At 44.9% G+C, this 24,031-nt stretch overlaps 3 protein-coding genes across 7 annotated transcripts in view; 2 read left to right on the forward strand and 1 right to left on the reverse strand.

Annotated features, from left to right (window-relative positions):
• LOC106605814 (integrin alpha-10) overlaps nucleotides 1–8,944 on the forward strand; it is a 46,736-nt gene extending 37,792 nt beyond the window's left edge. Inside the window, exons 15-30 of the mRNA XM_045718883.1 lie at nucleotides 674–804; nucleotides 943–1,109; nucleotides 1,302–1,444; nucleotides 1,854–1,964; nucleotides 2,111–2,196; nucleotides 2,696–2,837; nucleotides 3,040–3,132; nucleotides 4,486–4,562; nucleotides 4,752–4,841; nucleotides 4,922–5,006; nucleotides 5,234–5,347; nucleotides 5,436–5,543; nucleotides 5,654–5,767; nucleotides 5,875–5,970; nucleotides 7,274–7,387; nucleotides 7,522–8,944. Of these exons, the coding sequence (XP_045574839.1) occupies nucleotides 674–804; nucleotides 943–1,109; nucleotides 1,302–1,444; nucleotides 1,854–1,964; nucleotides 2,111–2,196; nucleotides 2,696–2,837; nucleotides 3,040–3,132; nucleotides 4,486–4,562; nucleotides 4,752–4,841; nucleotides 4,922–5,006; nucleotides 5,234–5,347; nucleotides 5,436–5,543; nucleotides 5,654–5,767; nucleotides 5,875–5,970; nucleotides 7,274–7,387; nucleotides 7,522–7,572 (1,722 nt within the window). The 3' untranslated portion in view covers nucleotides 7,573–8,944. The remainder of the gene's footprint in view (nucleotides 1–673; nucleotides 805–942; nucleotides 1,110–1,301; nucleotides 1,445–1,853; nucleotides 1,965–2,110; nucleotides 2,197–2,695; nucleotides 2,838–3,039; nucleotides 3,133–4,485; nucleotides 4,563–4,751; nucleotides 4,842–4,921; nucleotides 5,007–5,233; nucleotides 5,348–5,435; nucleotides 5,544–5,653; nucleotides 5,768–5,874; nucleotides 5,971–7,273; nucleotides 7,388–7,521) is intronic.
• On the reverse strand, nucleotides 8,925–16,047 carry LOC106605790 (DNA-directed RNA polymerase III subunit RPC3). 4 transcript variants are annotated; one of them, XM_014201732.2, is made up of 14 exons: nucleotides 15,893–16,047; nucleotides 15,570–15,716; nucleotides 15,229–15,463; nucleotides 14,929–15,147; nucleotides 14,726–14,802; nucleotides 14,470–14,574; nucleotides 13,930–14,103; nucleotides 13,742–13,793; nucleotides 13,558–13,618; nucleotides 13,292–13,442; nucleotides 13,116–13,217; nucleotides 11,434–11,483; nucleotides 11,089–11,238; nucleotides 8,925–9,364 (listed from the first exon to the last, which is right to left on the reverse strand). In XM_014201732.2, exons 2-14 carry the CDS (start codon nucleotides 15,714–15,716, stop codon nucleotides 9,286–9,288), a joined length of 1,602 nt encoding a protein of 533 aa, XP_014057207.2. In that variant the 5' UTR covers nucleotides 15,893–16,047; the 3' UTR covers nucleotides 8,925–9,285. The 4 variants fall into 4 exon arrangements, with proteins under 4 accessions (XP_014057207.2, XP_014057205.2, XP_045574840.1 ...); XM_014201730.2 differs by having other exon boundaries at nucleotides 15,229–15,493; XM_045718884.1 differs by having other exon boundaries at nucleotides 15,570–15,719; nucleotides 15,893–16,027.
• A 17-nt stretch (nucleotides 16,048–16,064) lies between these two features.
• LOC106605795 (E3 ubiquitin-protein ligase RNF115) lies at nucleotides 16,065–24,015 on the forward strand. 2 transcript variants are annotated; one of them, XM_014201739.2, is made up of 9 exons: nucleotides 16,065–16,200; nucleotides 18,216–18,274; nucleotides 18,427–18,481; nucleotides 18,678–18,976; nucleotides 19,091–19,159; nucleotides 19,449–19,521; nucleotides 19,818–19,911; nucleotides 22,777–22,892; nucleotides 22,979–24,015. In XM_014201739.2, exons 1-9 carry the CDS (start codon nucleotides 16,123–16,125, stop codon nucleotides 23,096–23,098), a joined length of 963 nt encoding a protein of 320 aa, XP_014057214.1. In that variant the 5' UTR covers nucleotides 16,065–16,122; the 3' UTR covers nucleotides 23,099–24,015. The 2 variants fall into 2 exon arrangements, with proteins under 2 accessions (XP_014057214.1, XP_014057215.1); XM_014201740.2 differs by having other exon boundaries at nucleotides 18,681–18,976.
• The last annotated feature ends 16 nt before the right edge of the window (nucleotides 24,016–24,031 follow it).

Here is a 24,031-nt window from a genome sequence, read left to right on the forward strand (position 1 = left end):
TAGACATACACATTATCCACAACTACAAACAGGTAGACATACACATTATCCACAACTACAAACAGGTAGACATACACATCATCCACAACTACAAACAGGTAGACATACACATTATCCACAACTACAAACAGGTAGACATGCACATTATCCACAACTACAAACAGGTAGACATACACAACTACAAACAGGTAGACATACACATCATCCACAACTACAAACAGGTAGACATACACATCATCCACAACTACAAACAGGTAGACATACACATCATCCACAACTACAAACAGGTAGACATACACATCATCCACAACTACAAACAGGTAGACATACACATCATCCACAACTACAAACAGGTAGACATACACATCATCCACAACTACAAACAGGTAGACATACACATCATCCACAACTACAAACAGGTAGACATACACATCATCCACAACTACAAACAGGTAGACATACACATCATCCACAACTACAAACAGGTAGAGAAATAAGTGTCACCAGAAGTATAGGTGGAGTCCATCCCTGTGAAAAGAAAAGTGAAGATTTGTTTTTAAAGTGATATCATTCTTAGCTATAGTTTTTCCATTGACCTCATTCTACGTCTCTCTCCACCACTTCTCCACCCTCTTCTCTCCACCTTCTTGCTCACCTCTCCTTCTCCCTGTAGCGTATCGCAGGGTCGTCCCTGTCCCCCTCTCTGCAGTATTTTGGGCGCAGTGTGAGTGCCAGATTGGACCTGGATGGAGATGGTCTGTTAGACCTGGCTGTGGGGGCCCAGGGCAGTGCTGTACTACTCAGGTAAGAAAGGAGGGATGAGGGGAGGTGGAGGAATGAAGAGGAGGGGAGGGATAAATTGACTTGGCTGTGGAGTATTTCTTTTAAATGTGATGATGATCGTCATCATTGAATGATCAATTCTCCCTCCCCTCTCTCCAGTTCTCGTAGTATAGTCCAGATCAACATGAGTCTGTCCTTCCAGCCCCACTCCATCAACGTCATCCAGAAGACGTGTCAGAGAGGAGGGAGGGAGTCTGCCTGTCTCAACGCTACAGCCTGCTTCCTGGCTCTGTCCCGCTCCCCTGGAACTCACAGCAACAGCTTCGGTAAGGGAGGGGGAGGGAGTGGGTGAAGGAGGGGAGAGAGGGAGGGGCAGGGAGGGGAGGGAACTGGAGAGAGTAATGGGGAGGGAGAGACGAGGGGGAGAGAGGGGGAAGGAGATAGGAGGGAGGGAATCTGCCTGTTAGATTTGATAGATTTGTTATCAACACTAACATCCTCTTCTCCCTCCTCCTCAGAGCTGTCGGTGGTGGCCATGTTGGATGAGAGAAAGTTGACAGCGAGGGCGTTGTTTGACGACAGCAACCAGAGACAGACACAGCTGGGGGTCAGAGTTCACACAGGAGAGAACGTCTGCCACAACCTGCCCTTCCATGTGTTTGTGAGTATGACACACACCAGAGCTCAGCTGGTAGAGCATGGTGCTTGCAACGCCAGGATAGTGGGTTCAATTCCCAGGACCAAACAGTGACCATACATACTTTTTTGTATGCACGATTTGTAAGCCGCTTTGGATAAAAACCTCTGCTAAATGGCATATATACACACACACACACACACACACACACACACACACACACACACACACACACACACACACACGCCCTGACACAAACACACAACCAACATGTACACGCTACTGCCACAACCTGCCCTTCCATATGTCACACACAATGCCAAAACACACATTTGCACACATCCTTCACCCCGACCGACACACACAATCTACATGCTGAAACACTACATTCTGTTGATATTGACCTCTAACCCTTTGTCTCTGTCTGTGATAGGACACAGCTGACTACATCCGTCCAATCAGCTTCTCCCTGCGCTTTAAGATCAACGACACAGAGAGTGGCCCAGTGCTGGACGAAGGCTGGCCCACCACCTACAAGAGATCGGTCAGTGTGTGGGGTGTGTGTGGGGTGTGGGTGGGGTGCTCATAGCATCCTGGCCAAATTGTATGATGTAATGTACTGTTACTGTACGTTATTTACAGTATTACTCTGGCACCTCCATTTCAAATACTGTACATTGATGTCTCCAGATTGCGTTCTTCAAAGACTGTGGTGAGGATGATGTGTGTGTCACTGATCTGGTGCTGCAGGCTCACATGGACATCTCTGGGACAAGGTACATCTCACACACACATGAACACATGTGCACACACACATGGACACACACGTATAGACACACACACACCTGATCAAAAATGTTAATCTCTTTTTTGTGTCCAGTCAACACACAATCAGCCAAACAATTACTAAGTCAAGCGTTCCTGTTGTATTCATGTATTAATGTTGTGTAGTTGTTGTATTAATGTTGTGTAGTTGTTGTATTAATGTTGTGTAGTTGTTGTATTAATGTTGTGTAGTTGTTGTATTCATGTTGTGTAGTTGTTGTATTCATGTTGTGTAGTTGTTGTATTCATGTTGTGTAGTTGTTGTATACATGTTGTGTAGTTGTTGTATTCATGTTGTGTAGTTGTTGTATTCATGTTGTGTAGTTGTTGTATTAATGTTGTGTAGTTGTTGTATTCATGTTGTGTACTTGTTGTATTCATGTTGTGTAGTTGTTGTATTCATGTTGTGTAGTAGTTGTATGAATGTCTGAATGTAACTCCTCTCTACAGACAGCAGCCCTATGTGATCCGTAGCCCTCGCAGACGTCTGGCTGTAGAAGTCCAGCTGCAGAACAGACTGGAGAACGCCTATAACACCAGCCTAACACTGTACTACTCACACAACCTCCACTTCTCTAGTCTCAGCATACGGGTACGAAACACACACACAGATACACACACAGACACACACACACACACACACACACACACACACACACACACACACACACACACACAAACAAACAAAATGAACCTGACAGTTGTATTCTGTCTCCTCCCCCTTCTCTCTCTTCCTCCATCCCTTTCGATGTCTCCATCCCTATCTTTCTCTCTCTCTCCCTCTCTCTCTCTAGGAGGATACCCAGTTGAAAATTGAGTGTACATCTCTCAGTTCCAACAGTCATTCCTGTAATGTCAGCTATCCTGTGTTCCGCTCCCACTCCAAGGTCTGTCTGTCTGGCATCAAATACACTGAACACAAATATAAACACAACATGTAATGTGTTGGTCTCATGTTTCATGAGCTGAAATAAAAGATCCCAGAAATGTTCCACACACACAAAAAGCGTATTTTTCTCAAATGTTGTGCACAAATTTGTTTACATCCCTGTTAGTGAGCATTTCTCCTTTGCCAAGATAATCCATCCACCTGACAGGTGTGACATATCAAAAAGATGCTGGGGACTGGGGACGATGCTGGGGACAATAAAAGGCCACTAAAATGTGCAGTTTTGTCAAACAACACGATGCCACAGATGTCTCAAGTTTTGAGGGAGTGTGCAATTGACATGCTGACTGCAGGAATGTCCACCAGTGCTGTTACCAGATCATTTCTCTGCCATAAGCTGCCTCCAACGTCGTTTTAGAGAATTTGGTAATACGTCCAACCGGCCTCACAACCGCAGACCACGTGTAACCACACCAGCTCAGGACCTCCACATCCGGCCTCTTCACCTGCGGGTTCGTCTGAGACCAGCTACTCAGACAGCTGATGAAACTGTGTGTTTGCACAAACTGTCAGAAACCATCTCAGGGAAGCTGTGTGCTCGCCGTCCTCACCAGGGTCTTGACTTGACTGCAGTTCGGCGTTGTAATCGACTTCAGTGGGAAAATGCACACCTTCGATGCCCACTGGCACGCTGGAGAAGTGTGCTCTTACGGGCAGATTGCAGACATATGGCGTTGTGTGGGCGAGAGGTTTGCTAATGTCAACGTTGTGAACAGAGTGCCCCATGGTGGTGGTGGGGTTATGGTATGGGCAGGCATAAGCTACGGACAACAAACATAATTGATTTTATGGATGATAATTTGAATGCACAGAGATACTGTGACGAGGTCCTGAGGCCCACTGTCGTGCCATTCATCTGCTGCCATCACCTCATGTTTCAGCATGATAATGCACGGCCCCATGTCGCAAGGATCTGTACACAATTCTTGGAAGCTGAACATGTCCCAGTTTTTCCATGGCCCGCATACTCACCAGACATGTTACCCATTGAGTATGTTTGGGATGCTCTGGATCGACGTGTATGACAGCGTGTTCCAGTTCCCAATAATATCCAGCAACTTTGCACAGCCATTGAAGAGGAGTAGGACAACATTCCATAGCCTGATCATCTCTAATCTCTAATCAACAGCCTGATCATCTCTATGCGAAGGAGATGTGTCACACTACATGAAGCAAATGGAAAATCTTAGAAATTGTTTCATGATGCGTTTATATTTTTGTTCAGTGTTGTTCTGATACCACAAACTCAATCCCCCCCCCCCCCCCCCATCTCTTATCTTCTCTCTGTTAGGTTAACTTCATGTTAGAGTTTGAGTTCAGCTGTACGTCTCTGCTCAGTAAAGTCCAGATGAAACTCACAGTTGCCAGGTAACTCACTATAATCCTATGGAGGAATGTAAAGGGATCCTATTGGGAGCTTCTAGAAATGAACCTGAAATTCAGCCTCCACTGATTCCATCTAACCCTAGTCATAATCCTACAGTAGAGACAGAAGTATTGTGTGTTTGTCTTGTCATGTGTCTGTCACATACATCTCTGTGTTCCTGGTTCCCATAGTGACAGTGTGGAGAGAGAGGCTACGTTGGGAGACAACAGTGTTCAGCTCCAGACTGTGGTTCAGTACGAACCTGACCTCTTCATCACCAGGTTAGTCTCTTTCTGTCTCTCTGTCTCTCTGTAACTCTCTGTCTCTCTCTCATTCCCTGTATCTCTACCTTTATTTGTAGTGACTCCAATCTGAACCGTTATGAGGTCCACCCAACCAGAACCATATCAGAGGCAATAGGACCAGAGTTCTACACACACTTCAGGGTAAGCAGTGCACACACAATATATCCGTTTCCCTAATATCCTTACTGCATAATCACACACATAACCATACATACTGTCTTTACACACACACACACACACACACACACACACACACACACACACACACACACACACACACACACACACACACACACACACACACACACACACACACACACACACACACACACACACACACACGTCAGACTAATGTGTTCTGTGTGTAGCTGCAGAACCTGGGCTGTTACAGTGTCAGTAACCTGGAGTTGAGGCTGAGCCTGCCCTCTGTAGCAGCTGGAGACAGAGTCTTCATGGCTGTTACTGAGGTCTTCTCTTACAACGTGAGTACTAACCCTCTTTCACTACTGTTGGAATAAACAGTTATTGTCATTTCTCTCTGGTTCTGAACTGTGACCTTTGTGTTGTCAGGTGACAGGGGTGAACTGCAGTGTAGACAGTGATGTGTCCCAGCTGAAGGACAGACAGAGAGATGTACGACCACTACATCCTGAAGACATGCAACAGACTGACCTACTGGTGAGAACAGACACACACAAATACCCACACACAAGATGATCACATTCACAATCCTAACTAGCTATATAGTATATTTTCAGATGTAACATGTTTGTGTGTGTGGTGTGTAGAACTGCAGCAGGTCGTGGTGTGTGGAGGTGGTGTGTGAGGTACAGCAGCTGCATCGAGGACAAACCGCTCTCATACGAGTCAGCCGTAGGGTCCACGACAACTTCTTCAGACAGGTACGAAGTTTCTCACACACACACACACACACACACACACACACACACACACACACACACCTCTAACTATAAAAACACTCACTCTGACTTTGTGTCTCTGTCACCAGGCTAAGTTTAAGGTGGTGAGGATAGTGAGTGCCTATCGTCTGGCTGCTCAGGAATCTAACCTGGTCACTCTGGGGAGTGGCGCCATCTGGAGGGAGGTGAGAGAATAGCAGGATTAACACTAATAGTGGAGGACTGGTTTAGCATCGTCTGTGCCTGACTCGTTTACACCCAGATAGAGGAAGCTGGTATAGGGTGATAAATATCTGTCAGATTGTTGTTTACATCCAGATAGAGTAGGAAGCTGGTATAGGGTGATAAATATCTGTCAGATTGTTGTTTACATCCAGATAGAGTAGGAAGCTGGTATAGGGTGATAAATATCTGTCAGATTGTTGTTTACATCCAGATAGAGTAGGAAGCTGGTATAGGGTGATAAATATCTGTCAGATTGTTGTTTACATCCAGATAGAGGAAGCTGGTATAGGGTGATGAATATCTGTCAGACTGTCTGTTGTTTACATCCAGATAGAGTAGGAAGCTGGTACAGGGTGATAAATATCTGTCTGACTGTTGTTTACATCCAGATAGAGTAGGAAGCTGGTATTGGATGATGAATATCTGTCTGACTGTTGTTTACATCCAGATAGAGTAGGAAGCTGGTACAGGGTGATGAATATCTGTCTGACTGTTGTTTACAGCCAGATAGAGTAGAAAGCTGGTATAGGGTGATGAATATCTGTCTGACTGTTGTTTACAGCCAGATAGAGTAGAAAGCTGGTACAGGGTGATGAATATCTGTCAGACTGTCTGTTGTTTACATCCAGATAGAGTAGGAAGCTGGTACAGGGTGATGAATATCTGTCAGACTGTCTGCTGTTTACATCCAGATAGAGTAGGAAGCTGGTACAGGGTGATGAATATCTGTCAGACTGTCTGTTGTTTACATCCAGATAGAGTAGGAAGCTGGTATAGGGTGATGAATATCTGTCAGATTGTTGTTTACATCAGATAGAGTAGGAAGCTGGTACAGGGTGATGAATATCTGTCAGACTGTCTGTTGTTTACATCCAGATAGAGTAGGAAGCTGGTATAGGGTGATGAATATCTGTCTGTCTGTTGTTTACATCCAGATAGAGTAGGAAGCAGGTATAGGGTGATGAATATCTGTCAGATTGTTGTTTACATCCAGATAGAGTAGGAAGCTGGTACAGGGTGATGAATATCTGTCAGACTGTCTGTTGTTTACATCCAGATAGAGTAGGAAGCTGGTACAGGGTGATGAATATCTGTCAGACTGTCTGTTGTTTACATCCAGATAGAGTAGGAAGCTGGTATAGGGTGATGAATATCTGTCAGACTGTCTGTTGTTTACATCCAGATAGAGTAGGAAGCTGGTACAGGGTGATGAATATCTGTCTGACTGTCTCTACTATCAGCCTTTTTGTCTCTTTCCGTCAGACGGTGTTGGAGGTTCTAAAGGGGCGGGCCATCCCTATTTCTCTCTGGATTCTGATAGGTAGCATCATTGGAGGGCTTCTGCTATTGGCCCTCATCATCTTTGCAATGTGGAAGGTACACCAATCACACCTCACCATACAGTACCCTCTGTACCTCACACTCTGCAATAACTTCTTTCTCCTCTGCCTTTGTGGTAAAGATCAACACTTTGGGTTTCACTCCTTCCTTCTCATCCCTCCTTTCTCCAGCTGGGGTTCTTCACTCGTAAACAGATAAAGGACGAGGAACTCGAGGACTGACCCCGCCCCTCGTCGCCATGATGTCAGTCAATGGATACAGTATGTGTGACAACCAGAGAACCACAGAGTCCACTTCGTGCCCATCCCCATGGCAACGACCTGTACAGAGACTGTTCTTCCCACCCAGCAATAAAAACAGATGCTTTCCCTCTCTTCTAAATCATGGCCCCCCCCCCATAAAGAACGCACAGCCAGTACAGATGAGTGTCGCCCAGTGAATGTGTGAACTGTCAAAACACCTAATGGCACAGACTGCATCTATCATCAGACTCCCCAACATCTTGTCTGTTTCTACCGGTGAACCCATGGCTGTAGGGCTCTAGTTACACACCTGTTTAGAAACGTACAGCAGGAAGGACGTGTACAGGAGTTTTCTTCAGAGATGTCCCAGACAGGAAATAATGCTGTTCACCACGTGTCAAACTCATTCCACAGAGGGCCAAGTGTCTGCAGGTTTTCACTCCACCCTTGTACTTGATGGATGAATTAAGGTCATGAATTAGTGAGGGACTCCTCTCAACTGGTTATCTAGGTCTTAATTGAATGAACAAAACAAAAACCTACAGACACACAGCCCTCCGTGGAATGAGTTTGATACTCCCGGTGCAATGTGACTTGGTATGATGTTCAATGACTGCAGACTTCAAACAGAGTAGATACCGTACAGGTATCAACCTGTAATTAGTACCATGTTGTATAAGTAGATATCGTACAGGTATCAACCTGTAATTAGTACCATGTTGTATAAGTAGATACCGTACAGGTATCAACCTGTAATTAGTACCATGTTGTATAAGTAGATATCGTACAGGTATCAACCTGTAATTAGTACCATGTTGTATAAGTAGATATCGTACAGGTATCAACCTGTAATTAGTACCATGTTGTATAAGTAGATATCGTACAGGTATCAACCTGTAATTAGTACCATGTTGTATAAGTAGATACCGTACAGGTATCAACCTGTAATTAGTACCATGTTGTATAAGTAGATATCGTACAGGTATCAACCTGTAATTAGTACCATGTTGTATAAGTAGATACCGTACAGGTATCAACCTGTAATTAGTACCATGTTGTATAAGTAGATATCGTACAGGTATCAACCTGTAATTAGTACCATGTTGTGCTATATGGAAAGCAGTTCCATCCTTCAAGGAAGCTTGAATGAAAATGCACTATCTGATAATGGGGGCCACTTATAATCATGTGAATATATTTGTATTTCTATGAAACACTGTTACAAACCAAACGGTCTATTTAATATTCAGAAGTCATCATGACTTTAGATTTTTCACCCATTTTCTCTACAGTACAGTTTATTTTTTGAGTCAAATTAAAACTGTTGATAATTAAAGTTTTTGTAAATGTTTTTAATTTCTTTCATGTTCATTTATACATACATAGGATCATTCATACACATTAACTAAATACACTTAAACCAAATATTTCATTACATAACATTTTTAAAAATATATATATATATTTTTTTTTAAATCAGGCATTTAAGACTACTTCATTCTATAAAAGAAAAAAACCCTTTCACACTAGCAGACATTGTTGAACATATAACTGAAATAATGACGTCTGTACGTCAGGCAAAAAAAGCACCAAGTGAGTCAAGTATATCAAAACCTAAACATATTTTATTGATGCAACTTTATGTCCATTGTGTTTCTCCCCTCCCTCCCTCCCTCCCTCCCTCCCTCCCTCTCACTTGGTCTTGGTAGAGAAGATGTAGGACTCCAGTAGAAAGACAGTCTCATCCACCTGGTTCTCTGTAGAGTCCAACCTTCAGGGAGAAAAGAAACAAGTAAAAGAAAGAGGTAATAAAGCTACAGTAATGTAGCAGTATTAGTAACAAGTATGTAGTAGTACTTGTTGATGTGAGGTCGTAGGCCTCTAGCTGTTGTCTATAGATATATAGTATGGGTGTCGTAGCAGTAGCATCCTGACTGGTTGCATCACTGCCTGGTACGGCAACTGCTCGGCCTCCGACCGCAAGGCACTACAGAGGGTAGTGCATACGGCCCAGTACATCACTGGGGCCAAGCTGCCTGCCATCCAGGACCTCTATACCAGGCGGTGTCAGAGGAAGGCCCTAAAAATTGTCAAAGACCCCAGCCACCCCAGTCATAGACTGTTCTCTCTACTACCACATGGCAAGTGGTACCGGAGCGCCAAGTCTAGGACAAAAAGGCTTCTCAACAGCTTTTACCCCCAAGCCATAAGACTCCTGAACAGCTAATCAAATGGCTACCCGGAATATTTGCATTGTCCCACCCCCCAACCCCTCTTTTACACTGCTGCTACTCTTTTTATTATCTATGCATAGTCACTTTAAACTATACATTCATGTACATACTACCTCAATTAGCCCGACTAACCGGTGCCCCCGAACATAGTCTGGGTAGCCAATCTGCATTGTGTCCCGCCACCCGCCAACCCCTCTTTTACGCTACTGCTACTCTCTGCTTATCATATATGCATAGTCACTTTAACCATACCCACATATACATACTACCTCGATTTGCCCGACTAACCGGTGTCTGTATATAGCCTCGCTACTTTAATAGCCTCACTACTGCTATTTTTCACAATTTTTTTACTTATCTATTGTTTACCTAAAAATCGCACCATTGGTAAGTAAGCATTTCACTCTAAGGTCTACACCTGTTGTATTTGGCACACGTGATAAATAAACTTTGATTTGATTTAGTAGTAGTATTGTAGCAGTACTTGTTGATGTGACGTCGTAGGTCTTCTAGTTGGAGGAATCAACTTACTGTTGAGAGTTAGAATAGTAGAATACACAAGTTGCAATTTTGACATTTGTTGTGAATCAGCAGTTTCTCTTGTTATGTCAGTCACTGACAGTCACTCACCCATGTCAGCTAACATTTTCTAGATTGTTAGTCTTATCTAAACTAGCATTAATCATGGTCGAATTAAATCACTCTCACTCAGATAGCATATTAAAAATGGAAAACATTTCTCTCCACCTTATGGCAAAATGTCACTAGAATTGTAGAATTGCAGGAAATGTACTCTAAAAAGTACATTTATTCTCTCCTAGCTTAGGGCCCCTAAAAGGCTAGGGTCGGCTCTGACTGCATGAGTAGGTATGGATGTGGTTGCGCAGACCCGCGATGTTCATATTTTTTGTGGCCCCCATCCCCATCAAAGTTGCCCATCCCTGATCTATAGTACGTGTGTAGTAGTAGTAATGCAGTACTTGTTGATGTGATGTCGCAGGGCCTCTAGCTGCTGTCTCTATAGATCTATAGTATGGATGTAGTGGTAATTAAGGTGTAGTAGTAATGCAGTACTTGTTGATGTGATGTCGCAGGGCCTCTAGCTGCTGTCTCTATAGATCTATAGTATGGATTAGTGGTAATTAAGGTGCAGTAGTAATGCAGTACTTGTTGATGTGATGTCGCAGGGCCTCTAGCTGCTGTCGCTATAGATCTATAGTATGGATGTAGTGGTAATTAAGGTGCAGTAGTAATGCAGTACTTGTTGATGTGATGTCGCAGCGCCTCTAGCTGCTGTCTCTCGGGGGCAGTGATCATCTCCTCCACCTCTGTCAACTGTTCAGGCTCCGCCCCACTGGCCTGCAGCGACGCCAGGATCGCCTCGATTCGCTGGGACTTCTCCAGCAGACGCCTGTCAATCAAACATAGGAAGTCTTGTACATGTACCAAAATTGCTGAGGATTATATACACAAAAAGTCAGACTTGTTTCCATTGTTGTCCTCTAAAAATCAATATGCAGACCTAAAGAGACCGTAGCAGGAAACTTAGTGAAAAAACAAATCTATCCATCCATCCATCCACTTAGGAATCAATCAATAAACTCACTTGTTCTCCTTGGTCTCAAAGAGGCGCCTCTCAATCAGATTAGCCACTGTCTGCAAGTAGTGATGGGGGAAATGTATACAGTTACACATCGCAATATTGTTTTGGACCTGTTCTCCATCTTCTTTTTATAATAGTAAGCCAACAGATTTTCTGCACTTTTATTTCCATGACTGATCAAAACAAACGTTCTCATGCGCTCTCATCTCTCTGCAGCAGACATAACGCGAGCAATATGTTTGGAACATCAAATCGCAATATCACATTGCATATAAAAACGTGAGAATCGCAATACATATCGTATCAGCTTCTAAGTATTGTGATAATATCATGAGGTGCTTGGCAATTCCCAGCCCTATCTGCAAGTCAGACGTCCACCATTAATTGTCAAGTCAGCGATGCACGAAGTAAATAGCAATCAAATCAAATGTATTTATAAAGCCCTTTTTACATCAGCAGATGTCACAAGAGCGCTTCTACAGAAACGCAGCCTAAAACCCCAAACAGCAAGCAATGCAGATGTAGAAGCAATATCAGACAGGCTTCCGCAACAATGGAGTGTGAATTGCGACACTAAATGTCTCTGCTGTTGTGGTCCTGAAGCTATCAAGTTGCAGCACCGTAAAGTACACATGCAGATATATACACTCATCGGCCAGGTTTAGGTACACCACCACATTCACGGAAATATATCGCTCCTACAGACTGAGTCACATGACTGTGGCTTGCTATATAAAGCAGGCAGACAGGCATTGAGACATTCAGTTACTGTTTGATTGAATGTTAGAATGAGAAAAGCCAGTGACCTAAGCGACTTTGAGAGTGATATGATCGTCGGTGTCAGGCGTGCCGCATCTCAGAAACGGCCACTGTCCTTTTCACGCACAGCAGTGTCTACGGTTTCCCGAGAACGGACAAACAAAAAACATCCAGTCAGCGGCAGTCCTGTGGGCCAAAACAGCTTGTTGATGAGAGGTCAAAGGAGATTGGCAAGAATCGTGCAAGCTAACAGACGGGCCACAAACAGGCAAATAACGGCACAGTACAACAATGGTGTGCAGAACGGCATCTCAGAACGCACAACTCGTCGGTCCTTGTCACGGATGGGCTATAGCAGCAGGCGACCACACCGGGTTCCACTCCTATCAGCTAAACACAACAAGAAGTGGCTCCAGAGGGCACGAGATCACCAACACTGGACAATTGATGAGTGGAAAAACATCCAACGAACCCGGTTTCTGTTGCGTCATGCTGATGGAAGAGTCAGGATTTGCCGTAAGCAGCATGAGTCCGTGGACCCATCCTGCCTGGTGTCAACGGTACAGGCTGGTGGCGGTGGTGTACCGCTGTCCAATCTGCAGCAACCGTGTGATGCCATCGCATCAGCATGAACTAACATCCCTGTGGAACGTTTCCGACTTTTAGAGTCCATGCCGCAAAGAATTCAGGCTGTTCTGGATGCAAAGGGGGGGGTCCGACCTGGTACTAGATAGGTGTACCTAATAAACTGAAAGTATATTTTTGACTCGTTCTCCTTCCGTATTTCCTCTTTATTTAGACAGTTTAAAATGTAGATGTAAAGGTACAGTTGTAGAAGAGAGAAAGTCAGAAAGAGGCATCACGCTCATCTGCAATATCATCGTTTCATCCTGCTGCTCATAGTACAGCTTAGTTTGAATATGTACCTTGTAGCAGTGCTGTAGCAGTAGGCGGGCAGTAGGCAGCTGGTTGACAGTGTACAGGTAGAAGGTACGTGAAGGGGCGTGGTCAGGAGTCTTAGGGATTTCCTAGGGTGGAAAAACACAGTTGAGCATGATAATGTATGGTTTGTATAGTGTGTGTGTGTGTATTTGTGTGTTACCTGTAGCTGTACCAGGTTCTCTGACAGCAGTGTGTACAGCATGTCTTTGGCCTCCTTGGCAGGGATCATAGCAAAGTCCTCCACCTGCTTCTGCTCCAGGTGACGTTTCCTTAGCAACAGACGGAAGATCCTAGCCGACCGCGAGCCAAACCTGACAATGGGAAAGGTTGAATGAATGACACCCTACAAGCTATGTAGCCACCGTGGGCAGACACACAAACAGAGTAAATGGACACAGACCAACTGACAAACACAGACACACCGACCTCTCCTGTACCACAGACTCCAGTGTAGCTCTCGCCAGGTTGGCCAGGGCTCTTTGGAGATCTGAGTGGTCAGTCAAGAAACGACCACTTACAACTGTATCATGAAATACTGGAAATTACCTATTATACAATAGTGTGTGGATGAGAAACTCAAACAGGTTTCATCAGGGTTGTAAAAGGATACTGACCACGTACATTCCTCCTCCACTGTCACCTGATTTCCCCACAAACTCCATCTGAGGAACAGAGGGAGGGAGAAACATCAGTTTACCAGCCTCCTAGGCACTGATCCAAGGTCAGTTCTGCAATTGATCTTCCAATGGTTAAGGTTGGGATATGGGGAGGGGAATCTGATCCTAGATCTGCTCTTACCGGGTCATCCACCAGAAGGGAAAGGTACTGGTCCAGGATTGGTCTGCTGATGCTGTAGTTGGGCGGGAGGGAGCGGAAGATCTCATTGGCTGAGAGGGGCTGAGTGTAGGCGGCGGTCTGTGTGGTGGTGACCTCACTCATCCTCAACATAGTCCTCACAATCTCACTACTGGTCTGTGGGGGGAGAGAGAGAGAGAGAGAGAGAGAGGTCTTTTTCACTCAGGCCCCCCTTCCAGCATTGGGGAACATCTCATATGACATCTATTTATATGGGTACAAGCACTGTTCATGATACAAACTGTTCACACCCATCTTGTTGGTGGAGAAAACATATTGTAGGTTTAAAGCTTTCCTGCAATTCTACACATTTTGTCTTGAAATGCAGAGAAAATTTGGCCATTTATTTTTTATTTAACTAGGCCATGCCACACCCTCCCTGCTTACCCCTCAGTTTGGGAATCACTGACTTAGACCACCCCATTAAATCTCTCCTGGTCTACAAGCATACGGAGGTAGTCTGTAGGGGTCTGTGTCACTGACCTGGTCCAGTTTGCTGGCCACAGCACTAACGATGGCCTGGTCTCTGAAGTGCTGATGGAACCTCTCAAAGTTCACCTGCCAGTAGATCCCCTCATCACCACACGACTGGAAAGAGAGGGAGGGAGGGGATAGAAAGAGGCACAAGTCATTCAAAACAGTTCCATTCCTTATTGACAGTAAAAGAAAAACAGAACAAGGTTCTCTGATTCTCTATAGCAGCCCATTATCTCTGAGTGTCAAGAGCAGAGGGTCTGACCTCTGAGTCCATCTTGGCTTTCTTCCCTCCTCTCTGCTCCTCACTGTCGTCACTGGAGCGTCTGCGCTTCCCACAACCTGTCCCATAAACACAACAAGCAAGTGTATAGCAAATATTTACTGAATTACATATAGTAGGAGGTTTACATGTGGGTATGCACACAGGTGAAATGATACTACGTGTTATAGGAGTGTTTGCGGTACCTGTGAGTGTGACATGGGGCAGCTTGTAGCAGTCAGGGTTGCTCTCTGCTGTTGGGGGGGCAGTGGAGGCGGGGGCGGCAGGGGTGCCGGGGGTCGCCGGGGTAGAGGAGGTGGCTGCAGTTCCCATCTCGGCCACCGGAGGACAGCGCTGCAGGAAGTGAGTCTCCACCAGCTTAGAGAAGGCTGAGACCACCTCACTGTACTCCATACTACGACCCTCTACAGAGAGAAAAATCATGAGGACAGAAGGAGAAGAAAATATAGAATAATCATACATCTTGTAATCGCTCTCTCACACACCCTCCATGTTATGAGTGAGTCGGTCAGCTACAGTCTTGACCGTGTTGCTCATGGTCATATGGCCTCGTTGTAGGACCTCCTCCACAATGAGTTCTCCTGTGTCTCCATACAGGGTCTTAGCTGTGTAGATGTACCGCGGGTACCGCAGAACCCTTAGAACCCGCTCACAGCTGGCCCGGTACTCCACTGGGCTCCCGGGGCCTCGCCGGCCCGACCCGAACTCACAAGCACCGTGCTGTACCAACACACACAGAGACTTCTTCACCTGCAGAAGAGACAGGGTCACCACCTAGGTTGAACAATATGTTTTATGTGTGTGTGTTTGTTTGTTTGTGTAGTACCAGGTCCAGTGGTGTGTTGGTCTCATTGGCGATGGTCCTGAGGTTCTGTGCCCCTCCTCTGAGCAGGTGAGTGCCTATCCTCTCCACCACCTCTCCAAAGTGCTCCTGTAGCAGCAAGCCACACAGCCGCACCTCCTGGGCAGTCATCTGCTGAGACAGGAGGAACCGGGGAACAGGTCAACAACACGTTTTTGGACTGTTCATCGAAATATACTTATGCTGAGAAGTATGATGACACTAACAACCGGTAACCAAATCACGGCTTTTCAACAACGTTTACTAACAACTTTAATTTTTATAACTTAACTGCCATGCTCACAAACCTTTGCAAAACACCCTTTTCAGATCATGGAATGAGTTTCGGGAGAATCCTCGCAAAACAACTTCAGAATCCCAAACACGTGATTGCCAGCGCTTCAACACAACGAATTTCCGCCCTCACAAGTAAGTTTATTTTCCCAGAGAGTTGCGCATTGCATGAAGGGATGTTGGCGGACCACCCTCTTTGGTATGCAGGAGGACCGACGTCACTGTTTGTGCTATTCTGGGGAAGATGGCGGAAGCTGCGGCGATTCCCCCGCATCGGTTCTTCTGTCATTGTTGTAAGGGAGAAGTAAGCCCCAAGCTCCCGGTAAGTCAGTCGTTTCACCGTGTCCCGATCATGGCTGTTCAATGCAGGTCTTGTTCTTTTCCGTCGGTTGACAACCGAATCTGAGTCCAGCAAATAGCAGTAGTTGTTTAACTAACTAGCTGCTAACTGTAGACGGCTAGCCAGTAGGGCCCTCGGCACTGGCTCTAGCTAGCAAACAAACAATGTTGATGTTTGTTGTTGCTCGCTTTAACAATAGGATTTGTCAACTCATTTCTTTAACAAAGACATTATGTGCAGTAATTGTTAAAGATTATACTGGCATGGTTGAATAACCGTACCTGTAGTTACTGAGTAACTGGTGTTATTTGATGTAATGTTAACCTTATTCGAGGTGGTTTTGTGTGCTTTTCCTGAGTTCCTCGAGGAGGTAACTATATGGAAATGTGATGGATATTTCAACGTAACTCGGTCAGTCTGGCTACTCCTTGGCCTACTAAAGCAGAGGGAATAAGGGGGTTTCCTTGGCCTGGGGCGCGTTCAGCAGGACACGACGGTTTGGCACGTTCAGATAGAACATATTATGTAGATCAATATATCATGTAGGGTCTATTTACGCATTCTATCTGCAACGTTCGTCAACTTTTGGCAACTGAATGTGGCACAGTTCAGTTTCACAATCAAACTGAAAGTAAAATGTAGAAAGACATTGCACAATATTGACTGCTTGACCCTAATTATTTAACTACATTATTCCGTATCGACTGCGTTCATTCTAGAAGAGACGTTATGACACTTAACGTTAACGTTTTGCATTTAGCTAACTAGTCGTGTTATTGACTCGCAGTCTCTGGCAGTCAGTCAATGTGTCAGATAGTCAGTCTGCTTGTCTAAACCAACGTTAGCAAGGATACATTTGTGTATGTTAGGCTGGTCAGTGAGAGGCAGGCTGGTAATCCCCTGTTTATTCCCTTCCTGACATTGAAGCTAAATCTGGGAGGAGGCTGAAGTAGGCCTAGACACGGACCTAAGGACAGTTTTGTGATTTCCCTCTTATTGGGAACTAGATCTGTGCCTATGGTTCTGATTCATCTAGCCCAGGGTTTCCCAAACTCGGTCCTGCCCCCCCCATCATCAAGCTTGGGCTCCAGAGTGGCGCAGCGGTCTAAGGCACTGCATCTTAGTGCTAGAGGCGTCACCACAGACCCTGGTTCGATTCCAGGCTGTATTACAAGCGGCCATGATTGGGAGGCCCATTGGGCCAGTGTAGTACGGGTTAAGGTTTGGCCGGGGTAGGCCATCATTGTAAATAAGAATTTGTTGTTAACTGACTTGCCTAGTTAAATAAAAGCTTTGATTATTTGAATCAGCTGTGAAGCGCTTGGGCAAGAAACTAAACTTGTACTGAGGTTGGGGGTGAATTTTGGAAACCCTGATCTAGCCTACCCACAGGCTAACCTGCTGGTCTCACTGTCACACTCTGTCTGTGCTGCTGAGGCATGTTTCAGCCATGCCCACTCACTGACTGCATATCAGCAGTTCATCTGTCTCACCTCCCCAAGGCATCCACTGAAAGAGACAGGGAGCATGCCTCAAACATACATGGCAGAACCCTGTGCTTGTCCGTCTGAAGCCTTATTTCAGGCATAGTATCTGTATGTTTTCACCAGATGACAATGGCTGAGGCATAGCCTAAGCCTACACACAATATTGCATACAGCAATACAGGTTTTGAACAATTTTGGAATGAGGTTCACTTCAAGTGTCCTTTTGTTTTGTCGAATAAAGAACATGTCTGTGTCATAGGCCTAATCCCATTGTGAGTGAACTCGACACTGGTGCCAGGGAAGAATACTTCTCGATGACAACTTCCACTTGACATGTTGTATGTTCCTGCTTAATGCTATGTTCAAATAGGCTATATCCTGACTCTGCCACAGATCTCTACTAGACACTTCCTCATTCTACAGACCTCAGCAGCCTGTATAGAACATGGTGTATAGAACACGGTGTAACTCGTGTACTCACTGAGTGTGTGGTGTTGTGTGTTTTTGCAGGAGTACATCTGTCCCAGGTGTGAGTCTGGCTTTATAGAGGAGGTAACAGAAGATTCCAGGTGAGAATATCTTGTTTCTTATGTCTGTAGCTTTAATGAATCTACCAGATATAGGCTAGGCAGAGTGAATGGAAGGTGGTGGAGAATGACTGTGTATAGATGTTGGATGTTACTAATGCTTTGTTCTGCCTCCTGTGTGCTGTTTCCCTCAGTCTGCTAGAGGGTGGCGCTAATGGGACAGATGACACAGCCACACAGTTTGCAGAGGTATGATATGCACTGTGACCTGGTGGGGGGATGCAAATGTCTACTGTGATCTCATCTGTACTAAATGTACCTTTGTGATCCCATCTTTCTTTCACATGCTTTCTCTATCTCGCTCTCCCTTCCACTGTCTCTCTCTCTCCATTCCCCCTTCTCCCACCCTCCCTGTTTTCACCATCACCCCTCATTTCTCTCTCAGCAGCTGTGGCACCTGTTGTTTGTAGAGAGGCCTTTCACAGTGGATGGTGACAGTCCAGACTCAGAGCCCCGGGTCTCTGGTGGAAGGGTTGGGTTAGGTCTGGGGGGGCTGGGAGGGCTAGCAGGCCTGGGAGGAGGTCCTATCGGAGGGTCAGTCCCTGCTGGGCTAGGAGGACCCCTGGGGGGTCCTCTGGGAGGGGGGGAACACTGGGGGCCCGGTCGCCCCCCTCGCCTGCACAGTCAGCGGAGGTACCGCTCCAGAGGGAGCAGCAGACCTGACCGCTCGCCTGCCGTAGAGGGGTGAGACTCCTCTCCTTACGATGCCATGTTGATATTCATATGGCTGTTTTGGTCAGTTTTCAATGTTTTGCTGATCTCATTCCTGACTGATGTGTGTGCCTTCTCTCTCTGTAGGATAGTACAACAGTTTCTGGCTGGTCTATTTGCCAACTCTGGAGTTCCTGGCTCAACTCCCCTCTCTTGGTAAGAACCTTCTTACTGCCATGTAAGCAGTGGTTATACATTATGTTAGTCCACAGTTTGACTTACACACTTTCTCTTGTGGATTCCTTACAAATAGTGAGGTGGATCAACATGCATATTTGAATGTTCCCTGACTTGTTATGGGTGTGCCTCAGCCAGCACCCCTGGGAACCCTGTCATTTAAACCTAGCCTAAATCACAACACACATTGTTGCTGTTCCTCATGTGTGAAACATAGGATATTTCCTGAATGTTTCATCTTTAACTGTAATTGACCTCTGTGTGTTAGGACGGGGATGCTACACTCTAACCCAGGGGACTATGCTTGGGGACAGGGGGGACTGGACGCAGTCATCACACAGGTACGCACGCACAAACCCCATTCACATCATTTGGTATGTATGGCCACTAACCAACTATTACTTCATACTATGTAGTATGCTCTGTGGATGTTGGTAGACCCAGAATGCTAATGAAGGTTTAGCAGTTCTCTTGTTATTTTCTCTCTATCTTTTCCATGGTGTTTCTGATGGTTTTACTCTTATTGTATCAGGCTAGGTTAGCACACAGTTTACAGCACAAAGGTGAATTGTAAAGCTGTTCTTATAGTTCCTGCAGCAACCATTGTGATGTATCTTCTCTGTCTACCTGTGTGTAGTTGTTAGGTCAGTTTGAGAACACGGGCCCTCCTCCTGCAGAGAAAGAGAAGATCTCCTCCATCCCTACAGTCAACGTGTCTCAGGATCAAGCAGGTCAGTCCTTTACCTCCTCTCCAGTCTCTCCATAGTGCCGTGGCCAATACACACCAGTCAGAAGTGGACATGCTTATTCATTCAAGGGTTTTTCTTTATTTTTACTATTTTATACATTGTAGAAAAATAGTGAAAACATCAAAACTATGAAATAACACTTTTTTGGTTACAACCAAAAAAGTGTTAAACAAATCAAAACATATTTTAAGTTTTAGATTCTTCAAAGTAGCCGCCCTTTGCCTTGACAGCTTTGCACACTCTTGGCATTCTCTCAACCAGCTTTACCTGGAAAGCTTTTCCAACAATCTTGAGTTCCCACATATGCTGAGCACTTGTTGGCTGATTTTCCTTCGCTCTGCGGTCCAACTCATCCCAAACCATCTCAATTGGGTTGAGGTCGGGTGATTGTGGCGCAACGGTCTAAGGCACTGCATCTCAGTGCAAGAGGCGTCACTACAGTCCCTGGTTCGAATCCAGGCTGAATCACATCCGGCCGTGATCGGGATTCCCATAGGGCGGTGCACAATTGGCCCTGCGTCACCCGGGGTAGGTCGTCATTGTAAAATAAGAATTTGTTCTTAACTGACTTGCCTAGTTAAATAAATAAAATAATTGTGGAGGCCAGGTCATCTGATGCAGCCCTCCATCACTCCTTCTTGGTCAAATAGCCCTTACACAGCCTGGAGGTGTGTTGGGTCATTGTCCTGTTAAAAAACAAATGATAGACCCACTAAGCCCAAACCAGATGGGATGGTATATTGCTGCAGAATACGGTGGTAGCCATGCTGGTTAAGTGTGCCTTGAATTCTAAATAAATCACAGACTGTCACCAGCAAAGCACCAAAACACCTCCTCCTCCATGCTTCATGGCGGGAACCACACATGCTGAGATTATCCGTTCACCTACGTCTCACAAAGACACGGCAGTTGGATACAAAAAATCTAATTTGTCCATTGCTCATGTTTCTTGGCCCAAGCAAGTCTCTTCTTCTTATAGGTGTCCTTTAGTAGTAGTTTATTTTCAGCAATGTGACCATGAAGGCCTGATTCACACAGTCTCCTCTGAACAGTTGATGTTGAGATGTCTGTTACTTGAACTCTGAAGCATTTATTTGGGCTGCAATCTGAGGTGCAGTTAACTCTAATGAACTTATCCTCTGCAGCAGAGGTAACTCTGGGTCTTCCTTTCCTATCAAATTACATTTTATTGGTCACATACACATGGTTAGCAGATGTTATTATGAGTGTAGCGAAATGCTTGTGCTTCTAGTTCTGACAGTGCAGTAATATCTAACACGTAATCTAACAATTCCACAACTACTACCTAATACACACAAATCTAAGTAAAGGAATGGAATAAGAATATATACATATCAATATATGGAAGAGCAACGACAGAGCGGCATAGGCAAGATGCAATAGATGATATAAAATACAGTATATACATATGAGATGAGTGAGGCAAGATATGTAAACATTATTAAAGTGGCATTATGGCAGTCCTCAGAGCCAGTTTCATCACAGCGCTTGATGGTTTTTGCGACTGCACTTGAAGAAACTTTCAAAGTTCTTAATGTTCCGGATTGACTGAACTTCATGTCTTAAAGTAATGGACTGTCATTTCTCTTTGCTTATTTGAGCTGTTCTTGCCATAATATGGACTTGTTCTTTTACCAAATAGGGCTATCTTCTGTATACCACCCCTACCTTGTCACAGCACAACCAATTGGCTCAAAGCATTAAGAAGGAAATAAATTCCACAAATTAACTTTTAACAAGGCACAACGGTTAATTGAAATGCATTCCAGGTGACTACCTAATGAAGCTGGTTGAGAGAATGCCAAGAGTGTGCAAAGCTACTTTGAAGAATCTCATATAAAATACATTTTGATTTGTTTAACACTTTTTTTGGTTACTACATGATTCCATATGTGTTATTTCATAGTTTTGATTTCTTCACTGTTATTCTACAATGTAGACAATTGTAAAGATAAAGAAAAACCCTTGAATGAGTAGGTGTGTCCAAACTTTTGACTGGTACTGTAAATAAGCTAGTATAGCTGTGCTGCTGACAGCTGACTCATTGGGGTAAATGAGGACTCCCCTCTCTCTCTCTCTCTCTCTCGTCTCCTGTCCTCTCTGTTCTTGTCTCCTGTCCTCTCTGTTCTTGTCTTTCTCACACATACACACATCTGTCCTCTGTCTCACTCTCTCTTCCTCTCTCTCGGTCTCACTCTGTCTCTCTCTTTGTCTGTCTCCCCCGGCCCAAGGCCCACATAGCTGTTGTCTCTCTCTCTCTCTGGCCCAGGGCCCACATAGCTGTTGTCTTACTCTCCCTCTCTGTCTCTCTCTCTGTCCCCCCTGGCTCAGGGCCCACATAGCTGTTGTCTCTCTCTCCCTCTCTGTCTCTCTCTGTCCCCCCTGGCTCATGGCCCACATAGCTGTTGTCTCTCTCTCCCTCTCTGTCGCTCTCTGTCCCCCCCTGGCTCAGGGCCCACATAGCTGTTGTCTCACTGTCTCTTGTCATTAAGAGTGGTACTTATTCCTCTTAAATCATCTCAACCAGCCACTCAGTAATTAGGCATCAGATGCTAGGCTTCAGTTATTTTAATGTCTGTTAGTCCGTCATTGTAAATAAGAATTTGTTCTTAACTGACTTGCCTAGTTAAATAAAAACATCTAATGTAACCCCTGCTTCATCATCCCTTCAGTCTTCCCATCTCTTCTTCTTTCTAGCTCTTTCTCTCTCCTGTTCTCTGTATACTGTAATATGGAGTATTTTTCCTGCGTGTAAGATAGTTATGTATGATCATTTATAACAGGAATGTAATACTAGATAAGAAAAAGGGGTGTGTGTCTCTCCAGACTGCAGTATGGAGTGTCCGGTGTGCAAGGAGGACTTTGCAGTGGGAGAGCCCGTCAGACAGCTGCCCTGCAACCACTTCTTCCACTCAGACTGTATAGTACCCTGGCTGGAAATGGTGAGGAGGACGGTGGGGTAATATTTAGTAGGAGGAATGTTTTGAAGACATTTGGAACTGATTTTCTCCTCTCTCTCTTTCTGCAGCATGATACGTGTCCTGTGTGTAGGAAGGGGTTGAATGGAGAAGACAGCAACACCCAGAACCCCCCAGAATCCCCCTCTCTAAACACGGACCCCCGCACACAGGAGAGATGGTCCTTCTGAAATACACCTCCCCCTCATCCCTCCATCCCCTTATCGCACCTCTCCTCTGACCTTTTAATCTCTCCATCTCATCCGTCCTTCATTCCACTTTTTTGACCCTCACCCCTTCTCTCTACGAACTACTGCACACAGGAGATGAGGACTTTCTGAAGGATCTACCTCCATCTCTGCCTCATTCCTCCGTGTCATCCCTTCATCTCACTCCTCCTTTCTGAATCATCTCTTCATCTACAGTCATAGGATGGTCATCTCAGCATGGCTGTTCCTGTCTCAATGCCCCTGGAACCATGTTCACACACACCATGATCCATTAGCTGTCCTCTGCCTCATCATGACCAAGCACTTGCCTTTACCTCGCTTCAAACATCAACCCCATCTCCTTTTTTCTACTCTTTTCTCCATATTCCTCTTTTTCCATCCTTCTGAAAAGCACTGCTGTAAAACAATGTTGTCTCTCCCTACCTCTCTACTCCTGGGATGCATCTCAATAGTCTAGAGTGGCTTCCTCTCCTCATCATCTGCACTGAACATGGTGGATGCTCACCAGGTATTTGGTTTTTCCTTTCTAGCTCTGTCACATCAGTGCAGAAAGGAGACATCATTTTGACTATTGAGACGGGCCCCTCCACAATCTACAGTCTTTCGCTGTCATTCTGGTGTATATATTACAAACAGATTGCATCGCTCTGTCATTTTACTCCTCCATTGATGTCTTTTGTTTCACATTTCTATCACTCTATTTTTTTAATGTAAATACTTTTAGTCCAACAACTTCTGGTTTGAAAAGAGAACAACAAAGCATATTGAGAATGGAGACAAATGTGAATCCCCGGGTATTAGTCTGTATATTATATATATATGATAACATGTATGATGTATTAATAATTCAAAAAAATATTAAAAACCAGTAACATTGATTTTTATCGGGTCTGT

The sequence above is a fragment of the Salmo salar genome, chromosome ssa05, assembly GCF_905237065.1.
Source record: "Salmo salar chromosome ssa05, Ssal_v3.1, whole genome shotgun sequence".
Lineage (NCBI taxonomy): Eukaryota > Metazoa > Chordata > Actinopteri > Salmoniformes > Salmonidae > Salmo > Salmo salar.

What these genes read in the sequence shown, in the direction of transcription:
- LOC106605790 (XM_014201730.2), bottom strand. Translation starts at nt 15,716, where the DNA reads ATGACTGCCCAGGAGGTGCGGCTGTGTGGCTTGCTGCTACAGGAGCAC. An exon ending in AAGCCAAGATGGACTCAGAG is followed by an intron (nt 14,575 to 14,725) that starts GTCAGACCCTCT and finishes CTCTCTTTCCAG; the next exon opens with TCGTGTGGTGATGAGGGGAT. An exon ending in AGGAGGAATGTACGTGGTCA is followed by an intron (nt 13,619 to 13,741) that starts GTATCCTTTTAC and finishes CTGACCACTCAG; the next exon opens with ATCTCCAAAGAGCCCTGGCC.
- LOC106605795 (XM_014201739.2), top strand. Translation starts at nt 16,123, where the DNA reads ATGGCGGAAGCTGCGGCGATTCCCCCGCATCGGTTCTTCTGTCATTGT. An exon ending in GGCTCAACTCCCCTCTCTTG is followed by an intron (nt 19,160 to 19,448) that starts GTAAGAACCTTC and finishes TCTGTGTGTTAG; the next exon opens with GACGGGGATGCTACACTCTA. An exon ending in CGTGTCTCAGGATCAAGCAG is followed by an intron (nt 19,912 to 22,776) that starts GTCAGTCCTTTA and finishes GTGTCTCTCCAG; the next exon opens with ACTGCAGTATGGAGTGTCCG.